The 16,955-nt window shown below is 37.1% G+C and overlaps 1 protein-coding gene across 2 annotated transcripts in view; it reads left to right on the top strand.

Moving 5' to 3' along the window:
* Window positions 1-16,955, top strand: part of GAD1 (glutamate decarboxylase 1) — a 44,519-nt gene that overhangs the window by 16,378 nt on the left and 11,186 nt on the right. For both annotated transcript variants that reach the window (XM_090045490.1, XM_090045489.1), the window contains exons 7-14: window positions 5,339-5,451; window positions 6,733-6,848; window positions 6,952-7,031; window positions 7,233-7,287; window positions 8,638-8,754; window positions 9,053-9,117; window positions 11,145-11,223; window positions 13,363-13,512. In XM_090045490.1, coding sequence (XP_089901616.1) covers window positions 5,339-5,451; window positions 6,733-6,848; window positions 6,952-7,031; window positions 7,233-7,287; window positions 8,638-8,754; window positions 9,053-9,117; window positions 11,145-11,223; window positions 13,363-13,512 — 775 coding nt within the window. The remainder of the gene's footprint in view (window positions 1-5,338; window positions 5,452-6,732; window positions 6,849-6,951; window positions 7,032-7,232; window positions 7,288-8,637; window positions 8,755-9,052; window positions 9,118-11,144; window positions 11,224-13,362; window positions 13,513-16,955) is intronic.

Raw genomic sequence — 16,955 nt, 5'->3', positions numbered from 1 at the left:
AAAGAAAACTGTCAAAAGGATTAAAAAACATAATACTGAAAATTGACTTGGTACTTTGAAGGAAACTGAGATTTGTTAAAATCCACTGGGAGAGAGAAGAAGATAAAAAATGAAATGTTGTGCCTGAATTGTATTTAGAATGTATATTTTTTTTGACAACAAAATGCAATGTAAGTGAATATGAAGTTCAAGGTATTTTGTTGAATTTCAGCAACAAACAGTGTCATTCAGAAAAAAGGCTTTAGGCTGATTTAAATTGTGTATTGATTTGTGTATGCTTCAAAAAGTGCTAGGAGTCAAAATACTTATCTGATAATAGAGACTAGTTTCTATTTCAGGACCTTATTGGGCATGTGTTACAGTTGTGCTCATTGCACCTAAAATTATCACTGGCTTGTAAATTAGCATAATTGCTAATATGTAGGAAATGAGAAATTTACCTACACATTGAAAAAACAAGGATTATTTTCATTTGCCCCATCCCTGGATGATGGTTCATTGAGTACTATAGATTAATAGTTAGTCTATGTGGATTATCATATATATCCATGCACTATCTCTAGCAACCCCCCCAAAGTATGCAAATAAAAAACATTTTAAAAAGTGAGACAGTTAATGTCCTATTCTTAAGAGATTACATTAATACGTCAAATGTGAAAAAATAATTGAAAAAAATTACATTTAATTTGTAATTTGAACACTGTAACATTTCTCTAGTACCACACAATACTGTAAAATTAAAAATCTTATTTAGTTTTTGAAAGAAAACTTCACTTAAATTCTATACTCTATATAGGAAAAGCATAATTTATTATTAGAGAAAACATCTTTTATTATTAAAGGTACCTGGTAAGTTAAACAGAAGGGTTGTAAATCAAATTCAGTTTGACTGACAGCTCATGAAATCTCGGTAAAGTCAATGGGGTTGTACCATCTAAAAGATAAAGAGGAATTTGGCTCCATAACATTGTACACTAAGGCCGTGTATATATTAAAGAACTTTTTTAAGAACATAGTTCTCAATACTCCAGGAACCCAGTTTCAAAAAGGTGATTATCTGTTATGAAGGATTTTTTTTCTTGGATTGATATATAAAAGTGTGCTTCTAAAATAATTCAGTAAATCTTATAGCTATTTCTGGATCACTTATATTTTAAACACAGAAATATATTAAGCACATTTGAAAATAATTTCCTGCAAGCTTGCAAATGTATGACTAGCCTTTTAGTGTTGAGTTTACTAAGTACAAAATGAAATACATTTTTCCTTTAACTCAACAATCAACAACAAGGCAACCATTGATCCTTCTCTATCATGAGGTATGCATGAGAGGTCACCAAGACCTTCGATGCATATGCCTAGGCAAGAGTATGAAGGAGTGGAGGCTGTCCAGATTTTCCATCCCCACTTGAGACCATCAAGACAGAATCCAGAGGCCAGACTGAATCCAAACATTCAGTACTTCAATGGCTGTAGTTATATGTGCGTCAGGAATCAAACCCCAGTTTCCCACATGGCAAATCCAACTTAACAGGACTCAATAATTATAAATAAATTTAAAGGCAGGTGCTTATGAAATATAACATGTTTCAAAGAGTTTGAGAGAGAAGGTTATTTAAAATAGGTAAATAGTTTTCATGAGCTGTAGAGAAGAGAGTCCTTCTGTGCAGTGTTCCAGCACAGAAGAAAAGGTAATGACCTTTACGTAGAAATTGTTATAACCTAGTTCTGCAAGAAAAGCACGTAATGTGACCATAATACTGGATTCTTGTGAGAAAGTTATTGTCCTACCACCTTTTTTCTTTTCCACATATAAACAATATTTAAAATATTTGTCATTAATTACAAAAAAATCTTTTTTCTTTCCCAGACGGATTTTGAATGATCAGGATATTATATACTCTCTTAATTTTCTACTTGTTACCTAATCATAATACCATATACATATATAAATTGAGTGCCAAGGTATTATCCATAATTGAAATGATTCACCCGAAGACTTTTAAAGAGGAATTTTCAAAAGTTGTCAGTGCTAATCTCACTCTACTCACATGTAGTAGTAAACATAAGAATAATGATATATAGCATTTTTCATCTTTAGATCTCAAACTGTGTTTTAGAGAAGGTCAATATCATGATCCCCATTTTACAGACAGGCAAACCTAGGCACAGAGAAGAAGAATGACTTGTGAGTAATAAAGCTTCCAATGCCTTCAGTGACAGCAGAATTAAGCTAGTGCTGGACACTTTTAAACCTGGTACCCAGAAATTCCATTACTGTGGAGCTCAGCATGGTGTATTTATGAAGTTCACTTATGGTGTTACCTGTGAGAATTGTGATTTTCTGGAAACTCCTGGAAGCATGGCTACAGGAAAAAAACCTTTTTATAACTAGAGCTATTTTTCCAGGATGGTTCCCATTTGATAATTTTAGGCTGAAATTTTCGAAGTTCCTTCTGGGTAAAATTTATAGCATTAGGACACCCTAAATGTCTAGGTGACTGAAAATCTATACTTTATTTACAGTGGCCTTTTAATTTTTGATCTTTTAGTTTCACTGTGAACCTTTGGAAAGTCAAAAAATACCTAGAAATTGCATTTATTTGTAAATACAATTATATCTGTGAGAACTCTTAATATTACATACACAAACATTTGTTAAAAGCTATATACCCACTATCAGCAGTCAGCAGTTTGCCTGAGCCCAGTTGCTCCTTGGAGTTATGTGGTTAAGGTGCACTAGCTTCTATAGCCAATGGCACAGGAGAGAGTGATATGGCCAGAATCGCATCTGCCTACCTTCGAGTCCTTGCATCACTAGGTACGCATTTACAATTGCATCCAGAATGAGGTTTCAACTTACGCATCTAGAGCAGTGATTTTCAGTCAGGATGATGTGGCAGTCTGGTGTGCTGTGAGACCCTTTCAAAGCCTGGGGGTGCCGTTCAATATTAGCACTGTTAGGTATATAAATGCCTACACATGATTCACAAGATAAATCCATAGATTTCACATAGGGATACACAGTGTCAAAAACATTCTGGTCTGTTGTGATCTTTCTGAGTTCTTTGAATCATAATAATTGCTATAATATTTTTCTGCGCTCAAAAAATGAATGAAATCAAAGAGTCGGGCTTGCCAACTCAAGACAATATTTTTTACTGACAACCTTCAAACTTTTTACTGACAACCAAACGTTTACACTGACTTCTAATAGGATCTGTTTTATGTAATGTAAATGTAGCCCTTCTGCAAGGCTCCAGACAAGGGCTGGGTTCAAATTTAGGGGTTTAATACCAGCCATAGTAAAAATTGTTGTCTATCAGTAAGAAGTTTGCAGATTATCAGTAAAAAACATTTTTGAGCTGGCAACCCTGCTTAACTGTGGCAGTGGTTTTCTACTCTGAAGCCCCCCACTTTAGGGGTCTCCTACTAATCCCCATACGCTGATGCCACAGACCACACCCCATGACATGCTGCCTCCCCTTCATGCTTCCCTTCCCTAGCCCATCCCCAGGCTTACTCCTGCTTGTCCCATACCCTTGTCCTGGCATGGGCCCTCAAAAAGGACTAGTCTGCCTACTTGCAGGGCATGGGTCACTGCATATGGTTGGGGCGGGGGAGGGAGCTATGGAGATTTCTGTGAGTCACAAAGCCCTGACAAAAGTTCCCTTTAGAGTGCTGTGCTCCAGCTCAGACACCAGATGGTGCTGCTCTACTCTATCTGCCCTTGAACACTGACTTCAGCTTCTTTCTTGCAACAGAGCTTCTATTAATCAAGCTCCAGTGGCTTAGATTTTTTACACAGCTTAATCTTTTACAGACAGACATGTTTAGCTTTGTGTTTTATGGTCTGTCTATAAAGTTATGGACAATTGGAAACCCTGCTATGAGCTGGCATTTTCAGAGGGGTGCCCTGAGTGTAAGAAAAAGGTTGAGAATGACTGATCTAGAACCACAGCAAGATGTCTTAACTGCTCTGCCACTGTGCATAAGCCATTTTTTTTTCTCCCAGGAAGTGTTTGGACTCTATTTGTAATTCACAGGGACAAATTCAAATCTCATTTAAATCAATGGGAAAAGTCCCATTGATTCAATGAGCTCTGAATCAAGTCCTCAATAGCCTACACACTAAGGGGCTTTCATTGACTTGTAATTCTGTCTGAAAAATGACTGGAAGATTAGGTTAAGATACTGAAAGATAAGAGCTAGCCAATGTAATTTTGCTACTGGAAATAGTGGAGTTGCAGCTTAATTTATTAAGTCTGCATTTCTGTCATCAGGACCCAAATTCAAGAACACAGTTATAAATGCTTGTTTATAACAATTCTGACGATGGTTAAAAGTACCATAAAGATACTATTTTGACTGTTCAAAACCGTCAGTTACAAGAACAGGACAAAAATTAAATTCTACCTTATAAATGCTTTTCTAGTACCAGACAGAAAAGGGACATAATTAAAGAGTTGGTTTGTTTTTCTAAAGGAGACCAGAGAAGTTAAGTCTAAAGGCATCGTTATCTAATTCTAATAGGTTCCTGTGAAAATTCCAGTCCTTATGTTTAGTTCATTTTTGCTTCATTCTGAATTCATTTTTCTTTGTTGTTCAGAATAAGCATACTCTCATATAGCTTATTTACAATGATAGTAATTTCACAAGCCTGTCTTGATCACCAAAATTAGTCACATAACTTATTATTTTACATTTAAATGTTTGTACATGACATCCAATCCAAAGTTTCTTGCCTGTATTAGGTAGATATAACAGTTGACTGCTTTCTCATTTTTGTAATTGGTAATTAGAAAATCATCATTTATAATTACTCTTGACAGCTATTGATTGCACGGTCTTGTAGAAATAAGTTGTCCTTGGGGATTATCAACAAATAAATTCATGGAATTAATTGTATTTAGATTTTTAAGCCCTAGTTCAATAGTTTTAATTATCTTTGTGGTTAGCTATCTGATGACTACAGTTTTCATATGATTTTGGCAATATGCTATTCTTTAAGTGTGAAATTGGCACTGTGTGAACCAAATATTTTACAGTCCAACCTTACACAGTACTGACCAGCAAAGTTTTTTCAATTAATCTGAATGTATAATCACAGGTTTTAGTGACTAATGGTTAGAAGAATGCATAGAAAATATGCTATATCTTAGTACTATATTAACATTGCCCCCCTAGGGAGTCTTGCTTGAGTTAGGGCTGCAAGATCAGATCCTAAATTTAAAGGAAGTGTTAAGTCTTGAATAGTTTCACAAAGGATCAAAGATCAACCATTTATTTATGTTTTGAAATTTGAACTGTAATCAGTTTATTTTTTTAATCCATGCAGGTTTACATATGAAATTGCACCTGTTTTTGTCCTCATGGAGCAGATAACACTTCGGAAGATGAGAGAGATTATTGGATGGTCAAATAAGGATGGTGATGGAATATTCTCACCTGGTGGGTATCTCCTACATTTTGACCATTTAACTGAAATGCCAAGACTTAAATATTAACTGTAGTTGAATAAGCATATTCCTGTACTTACCATAATGCAAAATCCAGCATCAGAGTTTAAAACTAACAATGTTCTACCTAAAGTATTTGTTTCATTCAGATTTCTCATAAGGAGTTATAACCATTTAGATGCATTTTTAATCTTTTTAAAAACATGAATTTGTATTAAATGTGGTTACAAATATAATGGTAAGAGCCCTTCAGAAACTTGGCCAAAGCTTTCAAACTTGCACGTCTAAAGTCAGCTGCCACAATCAATCCTTAGGCACTTAAATATCCATATTCAGTAAATCTTATAACCATAGTCCTGAATTTCTAGAGGTACAAGGCAACAGCAAGTCCCACTGGCCACCAGCCCACCATGCAGATGTGGGATTGAGAACCTGGAAGAGGGATGAGCTGCCTTTTCCTTGCATCCACAGGGAAGCTGGGGTTAAGTGTAGGCCACTCTGTGGCATCATTTGTCTTGAAACTCAGGAAATCTGAGAGAATAGTTACATTAATCCAATATGATAGATCACCACCTTCTATGCTCCAAACTTATTCCATGAAAGGAACATAGGGACAATTGATAGTAGCAGAGGGGACTGGGAAGTTGTGCAGAGGCATAGGGCCTCCTTGTTGATAGCACTTACCTGTTGCAAAATACCAGGTTGGTATGAATTTGTCAGCGTAGGGAAAAGGGAAAGAACCCTGGACTTGTTTCTGAGGATGAAAAACAAATTGCACTTCACTTTGGAATAGTCAAGCATAAAATCCATGAACGCAAACTTGCTAAGTTCCTATTTCCCTAGGCAGGAAAAATACACAAGGGGATCTGGCTCAATACAGTGGTTAATGAAAATGTTTAAGAAAAGCTTTTGTAGGCTCTTGGTAATAGCTCTCCAGTCGCAGGGAATTAGGTATGATCCTGCTATACTTGTTAACAAGAAAACATGGGCCTTGTTTTCAAGTGCAGCATATTGAAAACTGGTCCTTTAATTAATATGTTAGAGAAATATTAACAATCAGATGAGATAAATGAGAAACTCTGACTTTCAATATGATTTTTTAAATGATCTGTCTTCAGACCTTTCAGATAGATAACCATGCATCCCATTCATTTATTCTGTTCATACTTCACTGGAGTTTTCACTACAATGCACAAGTGGTACTGTGATATGACTTTGTTCCAACAGAGGTCATTTTTTCTCATTTTCAATATTTTATTATGCATTTTTATAGGGGGGGCTATATCCAATATGTACAGCATCATGGCTGCTCGTTACAAGTATTTCCCTGAAGTCAAAACAAAAGGAATGGCTGCTGTTCCTAAACTTGTCCTCTTTACTTCAGAACATGTGAGCTTAATGTACTAATTGTTGTTAATACATTGCTAACGGTTTTGTAGACATTTATCTAAATGATTCTTCTACCATTAAATGTGTGTATGTTTTGCTGCAGAGTCACTACTCAATAAAGAAAGCTGGGTCTGCACTTGGGTTTGGAACAGACAATGTGATTTTGATAAAATGTAATGAAAGGTAAGATGAATGTTAAGTTTGTGATATATTAAATGTGTTCAACTGTTAAATTTGTTTTATTGTGCCTAAGGACTGGTTCAGTACAGTGTGTCAGGATGCTAATGGCCTGTTGAAAAGCTCCTGTTAAATTATTTTTGCTGTAGCTGATCCTGTTGTGTAGTCTTTTAATTTTCTTTGTCTCTGTTTCTATAATAATTACAGAGGGAAAATAATACCAGCTGATTTGGAAGCAAAAATTCTGGAAGCTAAGGAAAAGGTTTGCATTTTAAAACATAGTGCCTTAATGTTCAGGTCAGAGTTTATTGTTTTCCTTTGGTAGCTGAGAGCTAACATTAAATCAGAATATTTATGCTAGAAGCTGTCAGACCCTGTATTATTCTCCAATAACAATTTTGGTTAATAAGGTCTTTTTTTATACAACATCTAGAAATATCTACATTTTATTGCTTAGGTTTCCATTGATGACTTAATCATGTAGGGCTTTCAAACTCTTGACCCACATATATAGTTTTTGACTTTTTTTCCTTTTAACATTCTGTTCTGGAATATTTGAAAAGAGATCATTGAAATTCATGTGTCGGAGGGCTCATCCTAGGAACTCTCCACAGTTTCCAATAATTCTTTCAGGATCAGGCCCTTGACTACTTATTTAATTTTCTCATATGAGGAATTCTATGCTTAAAATAATGAATTTGTTATTACTTTTGTTTTTTAATGTTTTCAAAAACAACAGAAATACAACAAGGGGGATTTGCCTAGTTGTTTTGCAAGTGTTCAAAAGAAACTACAGCATGCATAAAACAATAATACAGTTGTGTAGTTGTGTTGTCCTAGTAACATGTGTGCATGTGTGTGGGCATGCGTACAGATGTGTGTGTGTGTGTATGCATATACATATACTTTGTTTCTTGCAATTCAGAAAGAGGTAGTTAGCTCTGTTAGTGTGCAGTCAAGTCAGAAGTCAGGGTAGAGATGCATCTTTATACACTAACTAAATAATATATATGGAGAGAGAGAGCACAAGCTTTTGTGAACCAAAGTTCACTTCAGATGCTGTGAAAGGACATGCAGAAGCAGAGTTCATGCAGTTCAAGCATTTTATTTTGAAAAACGTGTGTGTGTACATCTATTTTAAGTTGTTTCATGCAGGTCACTTATTTTATTTTGATATAACTTACAGTCCCCTTTTTTGTTCTGTTGTTCTATTCCAAAAAAATTAAAGGCAAGTATCATCTTAAGAGTTATACTTAAAATGATTTTTTCTAAGTATTTTTTAGCATGACTTGACCATTAGAGAAAAAAAAAATCCCATTTTTATGTGTTTACTTTTCACGTTTTCCAGCACTTCAGTATAGAGAAACAATAACAAAGCCAGCAGTTTTAACCATGTATAGCCAATTAGTTAATTTATTTCCAGGGTTGTTTGCATGGGTCTTGCAAAGAGCAAAGAAAAGGAAATCATTTTAAAAACAGGAAAATGGGTCAGTAAAGCATCAAATTGACACTAGAATACAGCAACAGGTGAAGCACCTGAAATTACTTTTAAGCCTTTTCTCTGGAAATAGATTAGCTTTCATTTATGATCATTTGTTTATTTTTATTGTAGGGATATGTTCCACTGTATGTTAATGCAACTGCAGGCACAACAGTATATGGAGCCTTTGATCCAATACAGGAGATTGCAGATATATGTGAAAAATATAACCTCTGGCTCCATGTGGATGTAAGTAACCAAACACACTGCTAATACTAATTAAGGTTAAAAAGCATTCCTTTTTGTTCCAATTATTTTGTGTTGAATTTAAATATTTGAGATTAAACTGTGTTCACATTTCCTGCAATTCTGATATTAAGAGGATTGGAAACAGATAATAATTACATTCTACAAAATCCCTCCACATATGGAACTTCTTTTAGGAGTTCAGTGGTTAGAGGGTTTGCTGGTTTGAGCTTACAGCAAACTAAAATATTTTAGGCTTTTCAAAAATATAAAACTTTCCTTGTCCTTCCATCACTTTCAGGCTGCTTGGGGAGGTGGACTCCTAATGTCCAGGAAGCATCGCCATAAACTGAATGGAATAGAAAGGTACTATACAGGGCTTATCGGCATTGTTGTATTTTTTGTAGTTGCTCATAACTGCCTGGCACTTCACCAATGCGTAAAAAAATGCAGTCCCTTCCTACCTACAACTTACACCATTAATTATCCACTCTGTTAATTAACCTGAAACAATATAAAACAAGACAGGGGCAAGCAGGTTGCAAACAGCACTGGAAGGGAGATCAGTAAGGGAAAGCTAAGTGAAAGGTAAGTTTAAAGGAAATTTGAAGGAGATAGGGAGATTACTTGGCAAATAAGAGGAGTGACTGAATTGGGAATGGGAGAAGAGGACAAGGAGAAAACTCTTCCCTCCCTCTCCAGGGCTGAGAAACACAATGACAGCAGCAGAACTAGTACAGTGCTCCACTGTGCAGGGGGAGAAGGATTTGTAATGCTCATAGATGAGGTCTGCACCCTGAATGTCAAAAACAGAGTACCACAGGTGCACATTGCACTTCTTTGGAGCTCTGGATGTTGTATCTAGAACTACCCCAACTCTTTCCTACCTAGAACAGGAGCACAGGTCCCCCATGATTACAAGCTTCAGGCTACTCCAGTGGTTTGCAAGGATATGCAATATGGCTCCATGGCCCCTCCAGTATTCCCTAGTACACAACCCAGTTCAGAAGAAAGTGCACTGAGACCAGGGTGTAGCCTTCATTGAATAGTTCATAGTACCAAGTTAACCAAACTTAGAACAGGCAGGGAAGGAGTCCTTGCTGAACTTCAGCAAGATTCACAATGCAATACTATTTTCAAAAACCTTGTCACAGGACAGGACTCTTTCCTCCCCATTTCTAAGCTTGTCCGCATGTCAAGGATGGTCCAGTCTGTTATGCTGGGTAACCTTTGATACAAAGGTGTCTGTCTACCAGTGATGGCAGGGTTTCAATCTACAATGGTTGATAGTTGTATATTCCCATGTGAGAATGTCTCTTGATTCACCTGTTTCCCACTGTATCAACAAGCACAGCCCATCTGGAAGAAATCTGGAAAGTGATGAATGACCAAACAATACATAATCTGCACAATTAGTATACACAAAATACCCAAGGAATGCAAAAAGGTGTTTGAGGCAAAATCTACAACACATGGCCAAATTACCTTGTAAAGGCCTAGCATGATATTCCTTCCTTATCCCCAGTGCAGTCATAGCTAATTCCTGGGATAATCAAAGTAAACATAATAGGTAAGACAGAGAGCAGTATAATAAGACAGTAAAACATGTTTGAACGCTTTCTTGTAGGGCACAAATTGCCGAGTAGAAGCACACATCATACAGCAAGTAACAAGAAAAATAGCTAAGTGAAGTTAGTGTTTAGGCAAACAGTGTGAATCCACCAGGTTCAGGGATCAACAAAGCAATGCACTGCACCTTGGCAGGGAAACCAAAGTCAGTATTCATTGCAAACATTCTGTGGAGATGTGACATATCCAGGAATACCTCCATCCTGTGACTGGCTTGCCGCCATGGGGACAAGGCCTGAATGAGCTGCCGTGATATGTGCCTTCACTGTCATACATGACAACAAATGGTATCTTCATGTTCACAAAAGTCTAATAGTCACCCCCCCCCCTTATTTCTTTTACCAAATCCAGCAAAAAATACTTCATCTCCTCTTTGCTTGGCACCTTGAAACTTAAAAATATGCCTGTGTAACTGAAGTGGTAAACTGAGATCTTTTGTAGGACAGGGATTAAATAAATCATATTTTCTTAATGTACTTATTTAATCTGTTGTTGAACTTTTGGAAAATATAATCCATAAGTCTGTTTTCCATATAGAGGTCACAAACTTCCTGTGTGTTTGAGCAGCCTTCTGACACTTGCTTAATTCCTGGACAACTCTAAAGCCCTGATTCAATCCATGTTCACTAATACTGGCTAGACACGAGTGTAACTCCATACATTTCAATTCTGAGAGCAGAACTCAGAAGCAGCTGCTCCAGATTAAATTTGCTAAAGGCACCTCTGTTTTCCAGATCTTCTCTGAGCATGTACTTCTTTTGCAGAGCCAACTCGGTCACATGGAATCCACACAAGATGATGGGAGTCTTGTTGCAATGCTCTGCCATTCTTATTCGAGAAAAGGTCTGGTTTATACTGTTTGATAATCTTGCAATTTAACACCAAAACACACCCCAAATTTTTTAGGGCATGGTACAAGGTCGACTTCTTTTGGTTGCCTTTTCAGAAGAGAAGAATTGCTTGGATTAATATTTTGTTTATTTGGGGGAAGAAGGAAATACCTTTTGCTTTTGCTGCTTTTGATTAAGGTAATCAATATTATGGAGCAGATCCTCAGCTGATGAAACTTGGAATTGTCCAAGGGCATCAGTGGAGCCAGCATACTGATGTACATCAGCCAGACAGCTGTCCCTATATGTTTGTCTTACACTGTATGTGCACCTTGCAGGTTGGTAATTTCAGAAATGTACAACTCAGTAAATAAACAGTAAATATTTTCCATCACACATGTGGCTTAACAGTTGAAAATCCTGTTGGCAAATGGCCATGTTACTTTCATTTTTTACTTATGATTTCAGATGCAGTTTTAGGACCTCATCATCTTGGAAGTTTTGCCATGATCATCAAGGGAAGCAGAATTAGAACCATATTTTTTAGAACCGTGTTTTTGTTTGATCACTCAAAGTCATATCATCTATAAGCAGGATCATTTTTTAAAAAACCTTTCTGACCTCATTGTCTTGTCATTTGTTCTGGGCAGTAATTAGCTGAAGAGTCAGTGATGCCAAGTGAACAGAGCCCTAACTGCGACTTAGGAGACCTGTGGTCTATTCCTGGTGCTGCCACTGGCCTCCTTGGGTGACTCAGTGGATCTTTCTGTGCCTCAGTTTCCCCATCCATAAAATGCGGTTAATGATGTTTAGCTTGCTTTGTAAAGCATTTTGGGGTCTCATTATAGGAAACATTAGTTATTACTAGCAGTATGCCTGCTTAAAGAGCATCACCCCAGTTATTGCAAGGTGTTGCCAAGGTAACTCAAGTAAGGGCATGTTGTTTCTTCATTATATTTCTATGTACAGGCATACCTCGGAGATATTGCGGGTTCGGTTCCAGACCACCGCAATAAAGCGAATATCGCAATAAAGTGAGTCACACGAATTTTTTGGTTTCCCAGTGCATATAAAAGTTATGTTTACACTATAGTGTAGTCTATTAAGTGTGCAATAGCATTATGTCTAAAAAAACAATGTACATACCTTAATTAAAAAATACTTTATTGCTAAAAAATGCTAACCATCATCTGAGCCTTCAGCGAGTCGTAATCTTTTTGCTGGTGGAGGGTCTTGCCTCGATATTGATGGCTGCTGACTGATCAGGGTGGTGGTTGCTGAAGTTTGAAATATTGTGAGAATTACCAAAATGTGACACAGAGACACGAAGTGAGCAAATGCTGTTGGAAAAATGGCGCCGACAGACTTGCTCGACACAGGGTTGCCACAAACCTTCAATTTGTAAAAAACGCAATATCTGCGAAGCGCAATAAAGCGAAGCGCAATAAAACGAGGTATGCCTGTACATCATAGCCAGGAAAGAAAATATACTATTAGTAGGTAAGTTAATAGTAGTGAAATGGGCAGCCAAAAATATTTTTTTTCTGTTCTTTTTATTGGTGATGTTACGTGTCTTATCTAGTCCCAGTTATGCCTACATTTATAAATAATGTTGAACAACAGTAGTATTGGCCCATGAATGCAGTCAAAGCCCTTCTTTGCATTTTAAGTTAATTTCTCTTTGACACTCTTCATCATTATATGTTTATCCTAAACTGTAAGACCATCTGAGCTCATTTTAGCCCATAATTTAACCTCCAAAAGTCTTATGTTTTAAAAATAGGCTTTATATGCTATTAGCCTGTGGAATAAAACAGGGGATGTTTGAACAGCAGGTTAAGAATTCAGACTGATTTGGGGCTGTTACTTCTGATTTTTTTTAAGTACTGATAAAACCTTTGTTTTTCTTAGTATCTCTCTACTTGACTAACCAGGGATTAAGGCATCCAAGTGACTGAGTTGAGAACACAAAATTGTATCCATGACTTGTGTTCCTCAAAACCAGTCAAAAGTTGAAAAGTTGGGCCTTGCAATACATTGTTTCTGTATTAATCTGCAGGTATTTGAGAAGTATGTGTATGATTAATAAATGTGTTTATATGCACATTATACATATTTCACACATAGTAAAAATATATGATTTTTATAATAGGGTATACTTCAAGGTTGCAATCAGATGTGTGCAGGATATCTGTTTCAGCAAGACAAGCAGTATGATATATCCTATGACACTGGAGATAAGGCAATACAATGTGGTCGTCATGTGGACATTTTCAAATTCTGGTTGATGTGGAAGGCAAAGGTAAATAATAAAGATCAAATTAAAATGTTAAAAATGCATTTAGCATATGTCATGTCAGAGTTTAAAAATCACTATCAATGAGAGGGGTGACTTTCAGCTTTCCAGTACTAGTGTGGGGGTCAAAAAAACCTAACTTGTTTTAAGATAAAGTTTGATAAATCAATTAATAGATACTGTGTTCACTTGCTTGTGATACAGAGAACTGCATTTTATGATTGTGGAGGTCCTCTGCAGTTCTGTCCCATAGGTTTTGACTCCATGGACAACATAAGCTTCATGGTAACCTTGCCATACCCAGCAATAGTGCCCTTGAACACACTGCTAGGCTCCTGGCAGGCTTCCTCCAAAACCAGAAGCAACGTTGCTGCATCTACATGATATGTGGGAAGGCTAATTAGCATGAAGTTAGAGTTATTGGCTATGTGAGGCAAGGATTTCTTTGGCTGGTATCTTTTATTGAACCAACTGTATACTTAGGATGGAATTAGACAATGTTTTAAATGCACAATGTTCTTCTTATGTTTTGCATTTGAAAGCTTGTCTGACTCTCCTAGCTATGCAGTTCGTCCAATAAAGAAAGAAATCTTTACTTTTCAAATAGCTGGACATCATGGCTACATCAGTCTACCCACCACTCCTCAAGGCTACTTAGGTCATGTAAGCACTACATGGACAATGCTATGCTGCCTATAGTCGAGGAGACAGCCCACCTGCAGTAGTGCAGTGTGCTTGAGTGCACTGCTTTGGGGTATGGCAAGTTTACAGAATAGACATGGCCTCTGAAAACAAATTTTACTTTTACTTCTGGGAGGAGGTTGTATCTAACTAAGCTCTGCAGAACTGGCGTGTGGAGCTCTGGCAAAGCAAACACTGAGGCTCATGCTTAATTTTCATTACCCAGGCAACCCATTGAAATTAGTGGGTTACTCAGGTGCCTGGTGTTAAATACCCATGTATTTACAGGCTGGATGCCCAGGTAAGTAAGAGTACAATTTTTTTCTGTTGATACTTCATAATTTGTTCCTTTCTATTTATCAGCCTGAAATGTCAATGTGCTGTGGCCCCTCTTTCAGCTCTCATTCAGGCAACATTTATTGAAATGGGGCCTTTATCTGAGTGAGATGGCCACACTCAAGTGCTTTGTGAAATGATAAGAATTAGAAAGAATAAACACACAAAAAGAGTATTTTGCCTTCAGAGGATGATTGAGCAGTTGGAGAAATATAACTACTGATGAACAAAATATTTATTCACATGTCAATGTCTTGAATATTAAAAAATATGGGAAGCAAAAAACAGAAATGTGGAAGAAAAACTGTTTTTACACAGCCTAGTTTTCAAAATGTCCCATGAGTTACAAGCTTATCTTTAAAAATGCTGTGACAAGAGAAACACAAGAGTGTAAAATATTTAACATTCAGGCATATATAAGATAAAGAATTATTGACATAAATAATGTTGTGTTTCATAGGGACTTGTGTTGGTTTTATCCATTATTTGGTGCACACTGTAGATTCAGTGGCACTTCTGAATGCATTCCAATTAGTATCCATTTTTTTTTCCAAAACGCACCCTTTTGGGGCTGCAATCCAATTACATGAATCCACCTATGATCCATTAAAACTGGGCTGTGATCCATAACTGAGCAATATGTTTTTCATAGTTCTAACCACCATTTGCTGACTACAGAACCCTGACAACCCTAAGTCACCCAGAGATCAGTAGGCCTTCTTAAGGCAACCCCCGGCATGGGTGCCAGAATGTGGCACTCAAAGGCATTTTGCTTGGCAGTTAGTTGTGCCTTGGGGTGGACAGCAGGGAAGGGGTCAGGGCTGTGCTGCCAGAATAAGAATTGGGCCATTTGTTGCGACTCCCCCACTGTCTGCCCCTGGCAACACCAACATCTTACAAGTCAAAGTTGAGGGTGTTTTTGGCACTCTGCCCCAAAATGTTGCCGACCCCTACCCTAGCACATGTTTTCAGCCCCTCTCCTTGACACAAGTAGCATGTTAAGTCTACCCATATTGTTGTATTCACTTGACAGGCCAGTCTCACTGACAAGATACATCTGTGGTTGAGAGTAGTGTAACACCCCAAACTCAAGCATGAATAAAGAGCATGTGAAGCGTGATTTCTTCCTATCCAAAATAAAATACATCATCGGTGTAGTGAGTAAAGAATCTGACTGCAGTCATTGGTACCAGCAAGGAGAAAAGAAGGAGAGTTGTTGTTTGATATAATTCTGAATTATGAATGGTATTCTGTTAGTGTTAGAGCCCCAGTAATGGACCAGAACCCCTTTGTACACAGTAGTGTACAAGCACATTATAAAAAGACTTCATGGTCATAATAATGTGAAAAGACCATGTTTATGGTTTGCAAATGAATAGGGCATTTATAATATTTATTAAAAATAAATTGTAGACCCAAGTTATAAAGTTCAACTGCTGGTTTGGGATTTAAACCTTCTCCAAAAACTGGGGAGTTTCAATTTTGATCTGACCTTTTTAGAGATCCAAATTTTCTCAAAGCATTTAGGCTCTAGAGTTTTAGATGCTATTTATAATAGCGTCTACTAAATGGGATGATATACTGAAACAATTGCCTTTGGTCAGGCTTTTGCTTTTTTCTTTTTGGGGTAAAATAAAACCTTAGCTTGCTTTTACTTCCAGGATTAATGGCTGCCAAAAGTGAGAAGCCTTGTCTCCAAAGTTCCAGTAGATAGTGTGCTTAATGTGATATTTTACCCAGATATAGCCAACACCCTTCAATTATCTTATAAATTTACCCTCAGGGGAAATGTATTCTCACTGTAGAAAACCAGTGCCACAGATGCCTGACAAGGGCTGTATGAAGGGTTTACCCAAGCCATAATAGTGACCTTCTGGGGGAAACATGCACATGCCTTTTTTTTAACCTCTTCATTGCTATACAAAAATCTTCTCAATCTTTTAAAAATGCTTTTTCAGCTTTCATTTTGTTATTTTTATACAATAAACAGATGAGATCTCAACTCACCTCCTGCTGGAGGACATGAGAAGTAACATGCAATACAGAAGATCAGATGAAAAGCTAAGCAGCTAAAAGGGGAAGGGATTTTTACCCAGGTTTTTTAAGCTCCTTTTTTTTCTTAATACAGTGGATTCCACTTTATAGAATCACTGGTTAATAGAATAAGCTGCTTATTTGAATCAATATGGGAAAACCACAACTACTTGTATATTATTACATGTAAAAATCACTCATATTAGAATAACAATTTTCAGTTGTTGGAATCATATCACTGGAGAAGCCCAGGGATTGTGCAGTTTTGCGAGGAGCCCTCTGCAGGCTGGCAGAGTTCAAGCCTGCAGGGGGCTGGGCAGGGGGCACCATGTGCATGTATTATACATGCACATGGCTCTAAGCAGCCTGGAGAGCAATTCCCACAGCTAAGCAAGGGG

This window comes from Crocodylus siamensis, chromosome 4, assembly GCF_052110815.1.
Source record: "Crocodylus siamensis isolate JL-2025a chromosome 4, ASM5211081v1, whole genome shotgun sequence".
NCBI lineage: Eukaryota > Metazoa > Chordata > Crocodylia > Crocodylidae > Crocodylus > Crocodylus siamensis.
The sequence above is the reverse complement of the archived record's forward strand: the minus strand, read 5'-3'. Positions and strand labels throughout refer to the sequence as shown.